This window comes from Hypoxylon trugodes (genome assembly GCF_022578975.1).
Source record: "Hypoxylon trugodes strain CBS 135444 unplaced genomic scaffold F4822scaffold_10, whole genome shotgun sequence".
Taxonomy (NCBI): domain Eukaryota; kingdom Fungi; phylum Ascomycota; class Sordariomycetes; order Xylariales; family Hypoxylaceae; genus Hypoxylon; species Hypoxylon trugodes.
The window spans coordinates 85324-102659 of NW_026250025.1; the positions used below are offsets into that span (position 1 = coordinate 85324).

The 17336-nt window shown below is 46.6% G+C and overlaps 6 protein-coding genes across 6 annotated transcripts; 2 read left to right on the forward strand and 4 right to left on the reverse strand.

Annotated features, from left to right (window-relative positions):
• Window positions 1–206: 206 nt before the first annotated feature.
• F4822DRAFT_49287 (subtilisin-like protein) lies at window positions 207–2385 on the reverse strand. Its single transcript, XM_051463568.1, has one exon. It carries the CDS (start codon window positions 2067–2069, stop codon window positions 288–290), a length of 1782 nt encoding a protein of 593 aa, XP_051309515.1. The 5' UTR covers window positions 2070–2385; the 3' UTR covers window positions 207–287.
• Window positions 2386–4449, reverse strand: F4822DRAFT_49286 (retinol dehydrogenase 13). Its single transcript, XM_051463567.1, has 5 exons — window positions 4178–4449; window positions 3805–4121; window positions 3076–3738; window positions 2884–3018; window positions 2386–2832 (listed from the first exon to the last, which is right to left on the reverse strand). Exons 2-5 carry the CDS (start codon window positions 3887–3889, stop codon window positions 2702–2704), a joined length of 1014 nt encoding a protein of 337 aa, XP_051309516.1. The 5' UTR covers window positions 3890–4121; window positions 4178–4449; the 3' UTR covers window positions 2386–2701.
• On the forward strand, window positions 4153–6157 carry F4822DRAFT_49422 (FAD/NAD(P)-binding domain-containing protein). Its single transcript, XM_051463570.1, has 4 exons — window positions 4153–4703; window positions 4791–5215; window positions 5271–5383; window positions 5433–6157. The coding sequence occupies exons 1-4, from the start codon at window positions 4628–4630 to the stop codon at window positions 6118–6120; spliced, it is 1302 nt and encodes a 433-aa protein (XP_051309517.1). The 5' UTR covers window positions 4153–4627; the 3' UTR covers window positions 6121–6157.
• Window positions 6158–6414: 257 nt separating this feature from the next.
• F4822DRAFT_438605 (putative maltose permease) lies at window positions 6415–8642 on the reverse strand (the record flags this gene model as incomplete). Its single annotated transcript, XM_051462538.1, has 8 exons — window positions 6415–6552; window positions 6608–6697; window positions 6780–6844; window positions 6947–7324; window positions 7379–7759; window positions 7813–7871; window positions 8151–8440; window positions 8496–8642. 8 exons carry the CDS (start codon window positions 8640–8642, stop codon window positions 6415–6417), a joined length of 1548 nt encoding a protein of 515 aa, XP_051309518.1.
• Window positions 8643–11207: 2565 nt separating this feature from the next.
• Window positions 11208–11822, forward strand: F4822DRAFT_433685 (Isochorismatase hydrolase; the record flags this gene model as incomplete). Its single annotated transcript, XM_051461876.1, has 1 exon — window positions 11208–11822. One exon carries the CDS (start codon window positions 11208–11210, stop codon window positions 11820–11822), a length of 615 nt encoding a protein of 204 aa, XP_051309519.1.
• A 167-nt stretch (window positions 11823–11989) lies between these two features.
• On the reverse strand, window positions 11990–17003 carry F4822DRAFT_49224 (uncharacterized protein). Its single transcript, XM_051463566.1, has 13 exons — window positions 16089–17003; window positions 15576–15942; window positions 15485–15502; window positions 15357–15428; window positions 14548–15274; window positions 14208–14475; window positions 13719–14131; window positions 13417–13665; window positions 13104–13361; window positions 12939–13042; window positions 12735–12837; window positions 12379–12669; window positions 11990–12326 (listed from the first exon to the last, which is right to left on the reverse strand). The coding sequence occupies exons 1-13, from the start codon at window positions 16844–16846 to the stop codon at window positions 12157–12159; spliced, it is 3798 nt and encodes a 1265-aa protein (XP_051309520.1). The 5' UTR covers window positions 16847–17003; the 3' UTR covers window positions 11990–12156.
• Between the last annotated feature and the right edge of the window lie 333 nt (window positions 17004–17336).

Sequence of the window (17336 nt, forward strand, 5' to 3'; positions counted from 1 at the left end):
AACAAGAAGCGTGTGGAAATTTCTTTTTTCTAGAGGCGGTTATCTATATCAAAACACAAGTATTCCTCTTGTTGAATATAGAGATGCCAGCTGAATCAATTACACCTATAGCACACACTCGATGACAAACCCTTTTAACCCAATTATCATTGGCCAGTATGTCCGCAGCTATTAATATTCGCCCAAGAAAAATTCGGCGATCATGGACCGAAATAACGTGTTAAATAACTAGGAAGCTATACGATTCACGATTTCTAATACCTCAACCAAAACTCATGCCCCTAGAATTATCCCAATACGCCCAACAGCTTTGTGAAGTCCCCAATGGAGCCAAGACCTGTCACACAGTCATACCCTTCTACACTTTCCCACCCGGGTTCCTTTTCAGTGCCAAACACACAGTTCTGGCTGACCCCGGTAGTAACGTCTTGCAGAACCCCTCTCACTTCCGGGGAATATAACACCGGGTTGAGCCAGCCAGTACTATTCTTCCCAGACTTCAACCTCGAATCGTTGATCAGCGCCACTAAAGCCGCGACCACCGGTGTGCTCGCACTAGTACCAAGCACGTCGGTTTGATAGCCTCCTACCTGGATGACGTAGTTCGTCCCGGAGGCGCTAATATCTGGGAACGCTCGACCCGTTTCGTTGAAAAGTCCCCGATGCGACCCGTTCAGAATGTTTATATAGTCATCAACAACACCCTTCTGCCACTCCGGTCTGGCGAAGTAATTGCTGAACCCGCCTGTGCTGAAGTCGGCTCCCTCAAGAGGCAAACTGTTGCCCGTCGCACCTACAGATGTGACGTACGGACAGCTAGCGGGGAATGTGGGAAGAAACATTTTACGTCTTTCGCCGTCATTACTGTAGCATTCATTTTGTCCAATCCCGCTGGCACCACCGTCCCCAGAGCCGGAAAGAACAGTTACTCCACGCGCTGCTACAAGAGCCAAAACGTCGCACACGCGAGTTGCATAAGGGGCTGGTACGGACTGTTCGTCGTCGGCATATGAGATACTCACTACATGAGGTATCTCCTCGTCGCTGAGGTTTAAAAGGTATTGAAAGAACTCCAAATACGGCTCGTTGTCGCTCCGGTTGGATGGAAGCAGATCACCGTTGTGATCAACCTTCTCACCCCTCCCTCCAGTCGAATAATAAATCACGTTAGTCGGGTAGCCGAGAGCCATGGCGTATTCTACGTCTAAGCTGGCCTCAAGCCCAGCTTTCGATTCTGGTGTGTTAGGCTGGGGGTTCGTGCCATTATTCAGCGTGGCTATCGTGAAGTTATAGTCCAACGGCCCAAGCTCAGGCGAATAAGTACCCAGAAATTCGGAAACATCGTCGTACTTAATCCACTGCTCAAGGAATCCGGCTATACCAAATCGAACAGGGGATTTGATAGGCGTTGTGGTGTTGGCGTAAGTCACGTTATAAAGATTCTTGAGGCATCCCGGAGTAACTCCAGATGGACAGGGCTGATCGTCGGCATTGGCTAGCATTGCGAATGATTTCCGATGAGATTTGGTTTTCAGTCTGGATTGAGGCGGCGCCATAAAGTTGGAGATCGGATATATGAACTCGACATTCCCGTCCAATACTCGGGGTAACGAGTACGCTTGAGTGCGTAAAAACGACGATGACCCTTGGAAGGAATACTGGCCGAGGGTGGTGTGAAAAATTCTATTTACTTCCGCGACCGTCGAAGTAACATGGATTATCGAACCATCCGTGGTCACATTTGTGATCCTATTGGATTTGAGCCATGAGTGAACTTGATTTAACGCATTTCGATCTGGGATCTGGTATGCTTTTGCTTCGTCCCTCGTGAGATGATGCCCATATTCAGCGTTCGATGGATTGCTGATGCGGTCGAGCCTAGCTTTGAGCTCGGCTATCCTCGGCTGCTTGAGGACGATTGACAACCTGATGAGTTCTTCTGCTTTTGCTTTTTGCTCGAATCTCCATCCTGTTGGTATGTTATGAGCAACTTCACGAGTGCTCAATGTTTCCGCCGCCACATAACCAGCCCAAGCTCCAACGAGAGCACCCACAGTTGTCAGCTTCATTATGAATGTGCCTGCGACCCAGCGATACCCGGCGAAATAGTCAGCTCAACACAGATCCCAAATGTATCCGTAACAAAGATGAGATGAACATCCTAAGCGCCACGGGAAAACATTTAGAAAATGTTTTCCTGTCGCCATAATTGCTTGGGTTTGTCATGGCACGCCGAGAGCACAAGCACAAGCTCGCTTAGGAAAGGTGTTGCTAAGATATACATCCGATTTAGCCGAGTAAAAGGTCTCACAACTTTACACATTCAGCGAATGAACGGAATGTTTTTCGTGCCATTTTAGGCTTGCGAGGAAGACTGTTCCTGTGTCGCATTAAGGGGATTAATCAATACTGCGTTATAGCTAAGCTCGAAACAGAAATGTGGCACGGAACCAGCGTGGATATTGATTAATCCGGGAGATTCGACCTATAAATACTTCCGCCTAGATGACCCGGAACATCTGATATTCGGCATGCCTAGCCATGCTAATAAATCTTGCATCAGATGGTGTGATGGCGTCTATGAGATATGGAGTGAGCATACCATCTAGATTCCTCTTACATACAGGAACGTGGGTATGAACCCGGGCGGTCCCTCTATTTACTTCATAATACTAAGTACACATTCGCGCAGAAAACAATATCATTCAAGATCGAATTTCTCTCCAATCAGATCTTCGCTCAAGTGCCACAGGCGCTCGGCAGTGGATGGATCCTTTGCGTGGTCCGCGCTGGGAAAGAATTGGCAGTCGGCCAAGTAGAGGCCACTGGGAACTGAGGTTACACATTAGATTTAATTCTTTGGTGATAGGTGGGGAACATTACCATTGAGCGCAGGGTCAACCGCAGCTACAAGAGTCGTTGATGCTCCTTGGTCGCAATTTTTCCAGAATTTCGACGTTTTGGCGATTGCATCCGCCATCTCCTCATCATGATCTCGGCCCAGATGGCTAGTCACCCCTGATACCCTCTCGATTTAGTGTCGAATCTTCCTAAGATTGAATATCTTTTACTTACCACCTGGATGCACGGCATATGACGTGATGCCTTTCGCCTGCAAATGCTCCTGAAGGTATAGGGTAAATAGAATATTGGCGGTTTTGCTTTGGGCGTACGCAATAGTACCCATATAACCATCCTCCGTCACCTTTGAAAATGTAGGCGGTAAAGGTGAGAACGGCTTCTCCTCGGGAGGCACTTCTTTGTTCTCGATATTGTAGTCGTGAAAACGTATCGGGGAGAGTCGATGGCCGTGGCTGGAAAGGTTGATGATACGAGTTGCGCCGGCGGGTGACTGCTTAGCCGCTTCGCTCAAGAGGGGAAACAATAACTTTGTGAATAGGAATGGACCAATGTGGTTTGCGCCGAATTGTATCTCAATTCTTTCCGCAGTCCACTTACGAGTGTTGTAAGTCGCACCGGCGTTATTCACCAAAATATCCAACTTAGAAATCAAGCCAATGACTTCGGCAGCCGCCTTACGGATTGAGGCCTGGGAAGCTAGGTCTATCGTAACGGTTCGCACATTAACTCCTGGGTATAGATCACGAACGGTTGACGCTATAGCTTCGAGCTTTTCTTTCGTCCTAGACACCAATATGAGGATCGCCGGCTTTTGAGACGCGAAAGCGATAGCCGTTCCCTCCCCGACACCCTCAGGCGCGACGCCCGTGATCAGAACTAATTAACACCATTAGAACTAGGACTTCGAAGAGAGTTCCGATGATAGAAGTTTTAGAAGCGTACCATTTTTGCCTTCAATTTGCTGCGCATAGGTCTTAGCAACTTCTAAGGCGGAAGTCTTCTCTCCCCATTCTGGATTCGAAGTCATCTTGTAAGGCTATGACGATCGTGTAGTAGCACGTTCAACATACGCGACGAGGACCCTGCAAGTTTCTACTATAAAACTCGAGGCTTCGGCGAAGTTGCCGTTGTATGTTGCTTTGATCTACTATTACTTGCTAGCCGAGCCTGAATCCCGTTTCGCCGGACTAAACCATGCTACCACATCTTGGGGTCGTCGAGAACATCGGCATGACTTGAATTTCGTATCATCGGCCGTTCTGGGCCGAGGGTCAACAATCAAGTATAGGCTAAGGTCTGGAGGTAGTATACTGACAAGGTCACTATCCAATGATCAGACTATAGCCCTCAAGTACAGACTCCGGACAAACTATCCAACGATCCACCCGCATCGCAACCATCATCAGTGTCTCATCGAGCCGAATGTCTCGCCCCCAAGTACCCTAACACCCTAGCACCCTGGTTCAGGCCTCGGGCACATGGCTAGAAAGAGTTGTCTCTCCACTGACTTGGGGAACCCCCCCCATGTGAGCGTCCCCGCCCCCGCAATCGCGTGTTGGAGGATCGAGTAGTCTAGTCTTGGATGCAACCGGCATATTTAAACGACGATAGTATCAACACCCTATTGGTTATCATCACATACCTAAAGTACCTTGGTTATCCAGTCGCAATTCTGGTATTCTAAATACCTACTCTGCAACGAGGGGGGCTCTCCATTGCATCTTTGTACGCTTCGGGATATTTCTTCTGCGCCTTGATTATCAAGATGGCAACTAACGGTCACACCAATGGCGCAGCAGAGCGACCTAAGACGGGCGTGAAAGTCATAGTGGTTGGTGCTGGTATGTACATGCGCTATGTCATACGCATATGCGACACTTTTTATAACAATATTAGACCTTTCTGACTTTAATACATTTACTCTATAGGATTCGGTGGCTTAGGAGCAGCAATAGAGTGCCATAGACAAGGTCACGATGTCGAGATATACGAAGCCTTTCCCGAACTGAAAACACTTGGTGATATTATCTCATTTGGGCCGAACGCGGGAAGAATATTCCATCGCTGGTCAGATGGAGAAGTTGTCAAGCGCATGCGACCTCTAAGCATCGACCTAAGAAAATATGGCTTCAACATTCATAAATACGACACTGGTGAAATTGTCATCAACCAGAAGACGCCGGAATATTCTCAAGAGGCCCCGAATTTCAATGGCCACAGAGGCGAGTTGCATGAAGTAGTTTTCAACTACGCAAGGGACGACCTACAAATACCGATCCACCTAGGACATAAGATCCAGACATATTTCGAGGAGGATAAACAATCTGGTATCGTGTTGGAAAGTGGCGAAAAGGTTAGTTAATTAAAAGTTCTCAATCAAGTTGTCATTTAGCTAACAGCGCGACCAGATTGCTGCTGATGTAGTCATCGCATCCGACGGAGTACGTTCAAAGGCACGAAAATCTGTCCTAGGCTACGAAGATAAGCCAAAGAGCAGCGGATACGCTGTCTGGAGAGCATGGTATGGAATGTTCGTCTAATTCGATGTGGTGATAACTAATCTGTTGCAGGTTCCCGAATAAGGACATGCTCGCCGATCCGGAGACCGCCCAATTCTGTAGTAACGGCGATACATTTAATGGTTGGATCGGACCGGATATGCACTTCCTATTTAGTACGATAAAGGACGGCTCTGACTGTTGTTGGGTCTTGACTCACCCCGACGAGCACGACATAGACGAATCCTGGAGTTTCCCCGGGAAACTTTCGGAAGTAAAGGAGGCCTTGAAAGATTGGGATCCGATGTGCACTCGAATTATCTCCAAGACACCCGAGAGTATGCTTGTGGATTGGAAATTGGTTTATAGAGACCCGTTACCCACCTGGGTTAGTCCTTCCGGGCGAATCGTACTCCTTGGAGACTCGGCACATCCATTCCTACCTACAAGCGCTCAAGGAGCTACACAGGCGCTTGAGGACGGCGTGGTCATCGCAGTATGTTTGCGCCGTGGCGGAAAGGAAAATATTCCAACTGCCGTTAGAGCACATGAGAAGATTAGATACGAGCGCGTGCGCGCAACCCAGAAGACTGGTGAAAGCACACGAGACATGTGGCACAAGACGGACTGGGAGAAGGTCAAGAAGAATCCCGAGATAATCCAGTTCCCGAGGCAAGATTGGATTTTCGACTTTGACGCGGAGAAGAACGCCGAAGAGACATACGATGATGTCGTCAAGGAAATACTCGCTGCTGCATAGACCTAGAACGTAGATGTGTGAATTGAATCAATTGTTAATTGAGTGGAACATTTACAATGTATTTTTTTTTTCATCTAGGCAACTAGATAGACACTCAGTCTAGACACATGATATTGTTTAATAAATGCGTAAATAGCAATTGTATCTCGCTCTCCTCCTCTATGAAAACTTGCTAAGTTCTTTTGGTCTTGAGATGTTACCATTTCGAATCGCAATACACACTTTCCTCCACTCCGCGTCATCTCGCACCCACGAGGGGCAATCCAACAGTGTCTTTGAAATCCTCAATTCTCCCTAATTCTTTGCATCGATGGCTTTATTATTTCCAACGCCCTCCTCGACATATTCGGTCTGAACTTTCTCGGCGAGGACTGCGTGGTGCCCGGTGCATCGGTACTTGCGGAACTTTCGAGCAGGGACTCGGGCCTCGAACTATTTCGCAACTATTAGTATTCTCAATTATTCATATTTCGGCCTTGGTCCTTACCATTTCATCAATCTCTTCCAATGTGCGATCCTTAACTTCTGGTAGGAAGAAATATATCCAGATACCGGCCGCGGCACAAGCTCCAGTCCACTAGAACAGCAAATGTTAGTAACTGTTTTTGTAGGGCAGGCCCCGCAAGGCGCCCACAGAGGAGAGAAGAGGTATCACGTACAATATATCCGTACTTGGGTCCCCAGTTAAGAGAGTCGGGGTTAATAAAGTAGGGCGCAGTGAAAGCTAGATGGTATTAGTTTGCGGAATAGTAAGAATCAATCGGTAACATACTGGTAAGCCACTGGTATTGTTAGCACTAAATTCAACATACCATATGAGATGGACTTACAGCAAAGAAAAACCCTATTCCAGTAGCTAAACCAAATGTGTGCGAACGTAGACGTTGCGAAGAGAGCTCTCCTCCAGACAACCACGCATATGGCGCGACCATAGAGTTGTACGCAATTATGTAAAGAACGCTCATTCCGACGAGTGCTTTACCGGAACTTTCGGTGTTGGGTTGAACCGTGTAGACTATGGCCATGACTAACTGCGAAATACCACAGAGTAGGAATCCCGTAAGCATCATGAGTCGCCGACGGCCGAACTTCGTGATTATAAGAGCGGTAGCTAGGAGCGCGGCTACGCCGACACCGGTAAGAATGCAGGAGTTTTCGAAAGCATTTCCGACATTGGCCATTTCGAAGAAATACGTTCCGTAAGCTTGAGCTTGCATTAGTAATAGTAGTTAGAGGGCTAAAAGGGGTATATACGAACATATAACGAACATAGCTCCAGACGCAGCTTGGCTGGTCAATGCAAGTACAGCAACAGTGGTCCTGCGAGCGTCAATCCGGTTCTTAAAGAGATCTATATACCCAATGCTAGATTGCAATTGGGCCTCGGCTTCGAGTGTCGTCTTCATGTCATCCATCTCCTTTGTGACAGCCCATCCTCGAGGCCTTAACCACTGTAGGGAATCCTGGGCTTTTTCAAATTCACCCCTTGCAGCAAGCCATCGAGGCGACTCGGGGATAAAGAAGAGGCCAATTGTCAAGATACCGGGAACGATGTGGACGATACCCAGAGGGGTTATGTAGGCGTCCCTAGTAGGGTTTTTCGCGGCGAAGTTGTCGACAATGGTTCCGATCAAGGATCCTAAGAGACAGTTAGAGAAGAGATAAATCACATGCAATTAAATCGGGCCATACCAAACGAGATCCAATACGAGAAGGTGGAAATGCCTAGACCTCTGTATATGCTTGGAACACTTTCCTTCGACGAGTAAGTAAGTTGAGTAATGGAAGGATTTCAATCAATTTTATGGGTTGGTACCTGAATCTGTTTTATGTTAGTATCTCGTAACAGTCTGATCGTTGGCATAATGCATGTGGATGGGGTTCCTTTTTCTTTCTGTTGATTTTCTGCATCGTCCATTCTCCCCTTTCGTAACTCGACCGGGAAACAGGCTAGCGCAATATAATTTACTCACTGTAGCTTGAATCAGTACATTTACATAGCCAAAATGTAGGAGCTAGGATTTTCAAACATACCATAAAGTTGGGAATGTGTCATTAGTAGACCATTAGCAAGACCGATGAGCAATCTTCCGGCGTATAGACCCCCTATACTAGTGGTAGTCTGCATCACAGCAGTTGATATAAAGACACCAATGCATGCTATCCACAGAGATAACTTTCGGCCAGCATATTTGGCAGTGAACCCGGCAGACGAGGAGGATACGAAAGCGCCAAGGACCATCAAAGAAGCAATTAGTTGCTGTCGGTCGGATGCTATGTTATATCCAAGGGGAATCGACGGGTCTTCCTCTCCGAAAACCTTGAAATGCATAGGTCAGCGAAAGTGTATTTTTAGTCGGGATAATGCTATTTACCTGTAGGAATCCTCTCATAGCCTGTAAACCTCCTATAATACCGAAGTCGAGACCATATTGGAATGAACTCAGGGATACCAGAGTCATCGCAATCATCGCCTTCCAGTGATCCTTCACCCCCCATTCTTTATCCGGGACTGTCGACATATTGATTCCAGACGAGCGTCTCGTACGAGAGAAAGAAAAGTATTCTGTGTCTGAGTAAGTGTCTCCTAAACAAGTGCTGGGTTGCCCGATTTAAGAAATAAATGCCCATGCGACCTCCCTGCACGATGACAGCTCTTCCCCCATTACTACAGGGAGCCAGCATAATGTTGACCCTTACCTTGAATATGCCGTTGTATGTGTGTATCTTGTCGCATACGTAGCCACATGTGCTAGGCGATCTCGTAGACAATCCGGTCGTCCCCCTGTTGTTGCCTTGTCCACCAGACCTCTGCAAGGTTGATCGGCCCCATTTTCCCCACACGATCACAATAACCAGAGGCAATGTAGTATTGCCGGGTATTTCACTGCAACCTCATTTGGATTTGGTGCTACTGCTTGCCACATGGCGGACGAGAGGGGCCGAGACCATACGGGTATTTGTGGTTGCGGAGCTTCTCCAATTTCTGGGGGAGACCAGGATCGAGACGTGTTAGTATAAACAAGGAGTAAAGCGAACGCCACGCACAATACCATAGGTAGGCTTTATTGTACGCTAAATGAGACTCAGTCGATCTGATAGTATTATGCTTTACCTATGTTATATATCTTAGAATGATTGTAGGCGAATTAAACCGAAGATACAGCAAGACGTGATATGCCGTGATATTGCGCTATCATGCTAAATATATTTGCCTTATTATATCTAATCTGAAGCTCTGTATTTATTGAAGAGACTACTATATCCCCCCAAAATAAGTCTTGTATATTTGATATTGTCTTTCACTAAGTTGAACTCGTCTTGATATATTTCTGTGATAACTGCCGAGTTGGTTAGTAGGTCAAGTATAGAACCTAGTACGATTAGGGGATGGCGGTAAATTGTTCGAACTTCAGCTCTATGTTTATGCTAAGCGATATTAGTACTGCTTCCCGTTGTTTGGAGAGCGTTCTAAACCTGTTCCGTTATTTCGCCCCTCAATTTACCACCCAAGTCATCTAGACTATTATGTCCTTTTATGCGATTTACTCTTTTAGGGAAACGAACGTTTTTCAATGCTTCCTAACTTACTCTAGGAGCTTCGGATTACTGCGAATCAAACGAGACCATATCAAAAGAAGTTGTGTGGTTGGAGAACGGTCGAAGAGATAGGTGGACGTAACAAAAATGACTGGAAACTTACTATGATATTTTCAACACTTTGAGGTTTCTTCCCTATACATCCCTGCTCTTCATACGCCGGCGGCTAAGGTTATTAAGAGCTATGAGAAATGTCGAATTTGCAGGTGTTTCGAGAAGGTAACTAATTCCACGTGCTATCATGCGGCTGTCTGTTTTTATCACCCATTACAGCACTTGCCGTTGGTAGGGATTATCACGAGGCCGATCGCAAAAGCAGGAACAGTGCTATTGCACTCTTGGTCTGAAGCTAGCTTGCATAAGGGTCCTTGGTATACATACACCTTGTTTACCTTGGCTTAGGTCGAGTCTTTTCCTCAAACCTCTTCAGTGACGATAGGCTAGACTTCGGAGCACTGAGTTGAACTAGAACCAAGCTACTTCCAAGGGTCTTTGCATTTTCATGCTTACATGGGCTGCAAATTGTCTGGTTTATTTGGGAGCCCATTTCTGCAACGTATCACGCGACGAGCTCGAGGGCGACGGTACTTGTCTAGAGGGTTCTTAACCCGTCGGTCAAGGTTCCGCACATATTATAGGGCAGTATCTCTTCGCTAACAGATAAAGCTTTGTCGGTAGTTACGGTAGTAGGATTTCGACGAGCGATATCTTCGGAGGGGGGGTCTACCATGCTGTATCATGGTTGTCAACATATGGTCGAGAATTGGAGATCGGCCTCCTTATACGCTTTCGGATCTTTACTCTTTGCTCGAGACGCTTCGTTCGGTATATGATATCGAGGAAATAGACATTCTTCTTTTTATGTGAAAATTTAGCTTGTACAGGGTCGTACAACATCCCCAACCCCCTCCTTTTCCTCTTCCTTTTTCTTTTTCTTCCCTTTTCCTCTACAGAGAAATCACATGACTGGAAGAGATTCTTAATGACGTATTGACGCTTGATATCTACAAATGGTTTGATCTATACATAACCCCGAGACAATATCGCAGTATATCATACTATGTCGATAACAAAGGTTTATTGAAATATCCAGTATCCCGCTTGCTGGCAGGCCGACTCTTCATTCGATTCTACTTAGGTAGTTTTCCGAATACTCGATATCGCAAAGCAATACGGAGATAATAACATACTGATCTATATTGCGATGCGGATAATTGCTGGTAACCCCTATTCCCGTATCATTGAAACCTTTTCGGAGGCGAGTTCGGATGTGGGCCCCCTTACCGGAGCCGACGCCGGCTAAGGCTACCGAAAATGTAGATACCCCAGATAGATAAATTACTCAAGCGACACAAGTATTCTCATTGACATTAATCCTCTGGAATGACAAATTTAATTTAAAATCTTGTTAGAAATACGGTAAAAATCATCATACAGCCTAGTCTTTTGATACCTACTCACGCACTTTCTTATCTGTCAACGCCACCATGTTCGACACGGCAGATATAACCAAACCGGGCCACTATTCGCCCTCACAGACAGCTTTGCTTCTGCTGGACTTCCACACCATGTTTGTCCAAAAGGCCGGTGGTCCACAGGCACCAGCAGCCTTAGACGTCGCAGTTAAAATGAGGACTTGGGCAAAGTCATTAGGTGTCCAAGTAGTACACGGCGTGATAGACGTCAACCTTCCACCCTTCCCCACTTGCAAGGATCCCGAGATGTTCAAAAACGTCCTCGCGGCTATGCAATCAGGCGGTGCCGAAGAACCGGCTGAGCTTGTCGGCGAAGGCGATGACATCACCTTCTTAAGAAGACCGGGCTACGTCTCCGCGCTCAAGTCGCCTGGTTTAGAAGACTTCCTACAGAAAAAGGGTATCAAGTCGCTGATTCTTGCCGGTCTGAGCACATCGGGTTGCGTCATGAGAACCGCCGTCGCAGCCACTGACGCCGAGTACGTGGTATCCGTCATCTCCGACGCTTGTGCTGATCCGGCAGAGGGCGTGCACGATATGATGGTTGGGAAAATTCTCAACCGAGCATACGTTGCTACTGGTTCCGAGATTCAGGAGGGGCTTTCGAACACTTGGAGCAAAAAATGAAGTATTGACAGTCGAAGACTCACGGAATTTTAAGGATGAAATTATCGAGCGAGGTTGCTAATTAGTAGCACTTTCAAACGTATAAAATTTTAATGTGAAGCCACGCCTTTAAAAAAAGAATACTTTTTATGGCTAGTAATACAGAGGTAGTAGCCTATATACCTACCTAGGTAGTCTATCAAAAAATTTCGAGGCTTGGAATCGCATCCCAGTATCTTGTAATGTCATCCAAAACCCAGTCTTAAAATTAGCAACATCCCGACATACACAAGCCCTGCCATTAATAATTCCGGCTTGAAAGACCTAAACCCTCTCATTCTGAATTGTCGTTTTCTCAATCAACTCGGTCTGGGAAGGTCCACGCTGGCCCTGGACTAAGTTTTCCTACGCAACGAGCTTTGAAGTTTTGTTCTAGCCAACTGGCTATAGCTGGATCCTTCAGCTCTTTGCCTGCCAAGAAACGATCTATTTTATGTTCAAAGTAGCCCGGGTGCCGCATGATATCTACAGTAGAGTTAGTCGTTCGATTCATAAGGAGGTTCGCAAGTGAACATACGTGTAACATTGTAGACCCATTCACCACCAATAAGGATGAAAGCTCCTGCTGTCTTCGAGGGGTTATTGTGCTTAATGAATTCGCCCTGAGGGATAAGCGGTACATCCGGAGCCAACCCTGCAACAATAAGGGGCTTATACTGGTTATATAATATACCTAGGGCATTCGCATACTCACCCGCAGCTTTCGTACCTCCTATAGGTTTATCTATACCTCTTATAAATGTATTCGTATCTTTGGCAGTACATTGAATAAGGATATCATAGATATAAGGGTTATCGTTTTGAAGACCTTCAAGTGAACAGTGGGTTAGCGCTTGGGCTAGGCCATGACAAGGAGCTCAGGGGATATCATACTAGATATATCAAATATCCATTGGTGGACTAAGACATGATGCGACGACATCTGCTCCATCTCAATTTCTGGGACGAGATGACCCACTTGTAGGTGCTCGTAAGACTGTAGTAAGAAAGAATTAGCTCTAGAGCTACTCAGAGTTCATATTTGCCTTGGGTAGGTTTAGGTTTTATAGACAAAACGAGGATATTATTCCTACTCACTTGGAGTAAGTCAAAGTTGTGATATTGTTCGAATTCCGTGCTAGCGTTACGCCCAAGGCACCCACGAAGGAGTTGGGTGCCACCCGGATGAAATAACATGTAGTCTAGGCGGATAACGTTAGTAATCTCGTTTGATATCGCGTTCCATGGCACGGAGAAACTAACTCGAGACGTCGAAAACTTTGTTGTCCACGGCCATGTAGAGCCCAAGGCTGGGATTATCGTACCATCGAAGTATTCGCGGCGTGAATGGCCTCATCGTTCGTCCTTGTGGAGGTGGTGTTTCGAGACGCGCGACGGTAAATGGTTCAAGGCGCGCTAAGAGTCTGGACATATTCGACATCCGTTGTAGGGGTCCGGATAACGGTCGGCCAGCACTTTCCCTGAGCGCTTTGCGCTCATTCGGGGATTCAGGGGTAAAGTCTAGAGTAAAATCAGTGGTTGTACCCAAGTTTAGGTCTTAAGGCGAAATACGTACTTGTTATATTATAAATGCGAGTACCCCATGTGGTCCAAGACAACCGTCCATCTTTACCATTACACTCCGCGACCTCCTCTGCACGCCGAAGTAGTATTAACTTGCCAATTGGTTGAATGTTGTTGAGTTGTAGGTGGCTGCGGACCACACCCGCCGCGGCTGCCCCGTCCCGCAATGTTGGACCGTAAGGCCCAATTTCTACACATTCACGATAGTGTTCTCCCTTAGCCCCAAGCTTTTGTAACACGTCTAAAGGAGTGGTTAGTAAAAAAAAGGTACGTTTTGAAAGAGAGAAACCCTGCCTGTGATATCAAAAACGTCGAACCCTATGCCATTTTCATTGTCCTGCTGTACTATCCATGCGTCATGAAGGCTCCTGTGATTTGCCACGGTGCCAATATGATAATATGTAGTATGGGGTTCCTCCTCATCGCTGATATCTACCATCTTGAGGTCCTTGGCGAGTTGACCGACATCCCCTGCTGATTCAGGGTCATCCGGCCAGTAGGGTAGTCCTTCTTGCCAAGGGACGATAGCCTGATATCTCGCGTGTCCGTTTACGGAAAGGCTCTGCTCCTTTTCTCCGGCGAAAACCCAGCCCGGTTCGTAGGGTGGAACTGTGAACGTGAAGCTAGCCCAAGTATTCAGCCTCATATCTTGCTCTCGCTCCCTCGTTAGCTCAACGAGACAGTGTATCACAGGCTCCAACCAAGTACTATAGTTTAACAGGATTAGTTAGATTACAAAATGGCCGGATGGTCGTTTCAATCAAAGAGTGGGTTATAACTCACCGTGGACCGCCAGTTTCGAATTCGTGGCATATGAGGGCCTCCCGGGTAGTGTCTAAGTAGTCACCATAGTTTTTAAAAGGGTATGGGAGGGATCGATATAAATCATGATCCTCCCCACTATTTGATGGGCCAAGGGCTCTATCCTCATTGGGATCGATGCCGCGACGCGCGTTAAACGGTGCTCTCGCCTCAAGGCTCGGCCAGTGGGAATAATATCTCGTCATTTTTGATACGTACTCCTGATGCCCGAAATCTGGTGTAATAGGCACTAGAAGTTTGCGAGTCAATCATTGGTGCGTAGAATATGATAATATCTTAACGGTATAGGGAACCAACATACTGGAAATCATCATAAGTTCGAATATAGACCTCTGGAGCACCATTACCGGGTCTCGGGGTTCGCCCGGCCGGTTGTCAAAGGCGTCTACATGTCCCCACATCCGGTATGCCACTTCTCGGCAATTGTATAGGTCCCGTTGAGCGTGAAAGTAAGAGAATTGATCTATACAGTTCCTGGTCCACATATTCGACCATGGGAGTTGCTTCCAATTTTTATATTCCCTCTGGTACCACGGCTGCCTCATTGATTGCCATAGTTGACTTCTTTCTACAAATTGGCGGGCTACCTGCTTCAACGACTCGGTAGATTCGGGAACGTGGATTTCTGGTGTCTCCATTACGCGGGCGTCTGCATACCCTGAAATCCCTGGAGCAACTTGAGGAATGATTATAAGCCGGGGCATCAAGAACGCAGTGGTTCCATGCTTGTTCACAACCTCGGCCCAGAATTTCTCACAGAGCAGCGACGACATCCAGATCGTAGGGACTAGATACTCCGGCGTATACCGGCTCGCCTTCTCCAACCCCTCGGGATCGTGCTCCAAACTAGCGTGGTGATATCCTACAACAGTAGGATAGTTCGTTACGGTAGAGTGTGTTAAAAGACCGGTCTTTCTCCCTCCCCTTAAAAACCCGGTATTATTTGAGGGATACCATCTTCCAAAACCGTTCCACACAGTATTACCAAATGACGCGCCAAGCTCGGGTATCCACTCATCATTATAAAACTAGGGACTGTAAGCTAACGGTGGCTATAATCTACCCAAGTACCTAGGTAATTTATTGTGTGAAAAGTGAAAATTGTCTTACTGGCTCGTTCATAAAGTAAGGGTTGCCTTTATCGGGGAAAACCCTGAGGCTCCTCAAGTCGTTTACGGCATGCTAGTTGTCGCGTTTAGCTACTGCGAAGGGCAGCGGAGAGTATGTTGGGGACTTACGCCGAACTCGTGTATGATCTATGGGAATAAGGGAACCAAGCCGTACGTTAGTTGGACGTATTACGAGTATTGCTGGATGTAGGAGTCATACCGTTTCAATGCACACCCACATGGCACGGGTTCTATCTGCGGGCGTTGCGTGAAGTTCAAGCAAGGGGCGGTAATTGTGGGCTACTTCTACATGCAGCATTTTGACGTGATCGTCGAACCCCGGCAAATTCGGTCTCGTTACTCCGAGCGTGTCTTCCTCCCGAGACATTTGTGTTTCGTCGAAGAAGGAGCAGTATATATCGTAAGAACGAAAACGAACCTCATTTAGGAGCTCCGGTCCCTTTGCTCTCTCCTCTAATGGGCGAGACCGGAATCTCCATATCTTCTTTGCCACGTCGTCACCCCATTGTTGGAAGCGAGGTTCGTTACGCAAATATATTCGTTCGCCGAATAGTAGTGCATCAAGCCTGAAGAGGGGGAGAGAAAAAAAGGAGAAAGAGTCAGCCAGGCTGCGATACTTAATTAAGTGTACGTGATTATGAAAATGACAACGAAGACAAAAAACGGAAACGGGAACTGGAACGGGTAGGGAAACGAAATTTGACCAACACACCATTCACTCTGCGTGTGTATTAATCTAAGAAGAATACGATTGACGACTTCTAGCTGGATTTTTACAATATCCCATATCATCTCATTGTCGACGCTCCACGTCATGGGATTGCTTTCGGCGAATCCTGGGACCGGGTTTATCAGGGAATTTAAAGGATTTGTTCTTAAGTCGAACCAACGATCTTTCTGAAAACAGGGAAGCCATTTTGACTCGTCTACTTTCACAAACTTTTTAGTGTAGTCTAGCCACTCGTCCCATCTATATATTTCGTACAATTTACCATGGCCCCATGTATTTGATAAAGTCGGAGGCTTATCATATAGGTCCAGGTCAAAAGCGGGTGTTTGCCAAGTTTTAAAGCCGGGAAGGATCCCAGACTTCTGTCCCATTTCGCTATAGAAGAGTTCATCCAGGCCTTGGTTTGTTGGCTGGGGTAGTTCGTCAAGGGGACGTACCCTTTCGCTGCGATGAGCACCGGTTGGGGGGAGAGCGATAGTACGGTCGTCCGGGTATAGCGGAGCTAAACTAGAATGGGCTTGGCCGTCGGGATGATATCGACGCCAGAAAGGGATATCTGAGATTCCATATTTCTGACTATAGGGCGATAAAGGTCTCTGAGGATCGGGCCGTACGGGTTCGTCGGGAAATACCTCGGGGTCATAATAGCCGGGGACCGTGTTAGGCAGTACATGTGGTATTGGCGGCAGCTCGAGGGGATCCTGAGACGACGAAGAGGACGATGAAGAGGACGATGACATGGCTATGATGAATCGAGAAAATCAAGCTGGAGAAGATTTTTCAAGAACAAGAAATGAATAAGCTAAGCTGTTAGAAAATGTGATTGCCCTGAAAGTGGCGTCTAAATGCAGGGGGTCTGAACACAAGGGTCATCGCCATCGTATGTAGAAAAACGTCTATGATTACTTATGATGTGGTGTAATAGTAGAATAAGTCGCTTTCGGTTGGTTATATTTAACGACAAAGAGGTAATTACAAAGGTAAATAGGTATTTAGTATATCTATTAGTGAGGAAGAAAAAGAAAAGTGGCTGAGATAGTATATCGCATCCGGAATCAATAATTACCAATCAATCGATATTTGGAAGAAGAAGAAGAAGAAGAAGACGAGACGCTGTCACGGACGCCGATGTAAGTGACAAAAATAAAATGACCTAGGTGAACCCCTAAATAATAAATAAGGTTGTGATTATAGCGCTGTGGGCGGGGTTTAGCGGAAGTCTAGTAGATG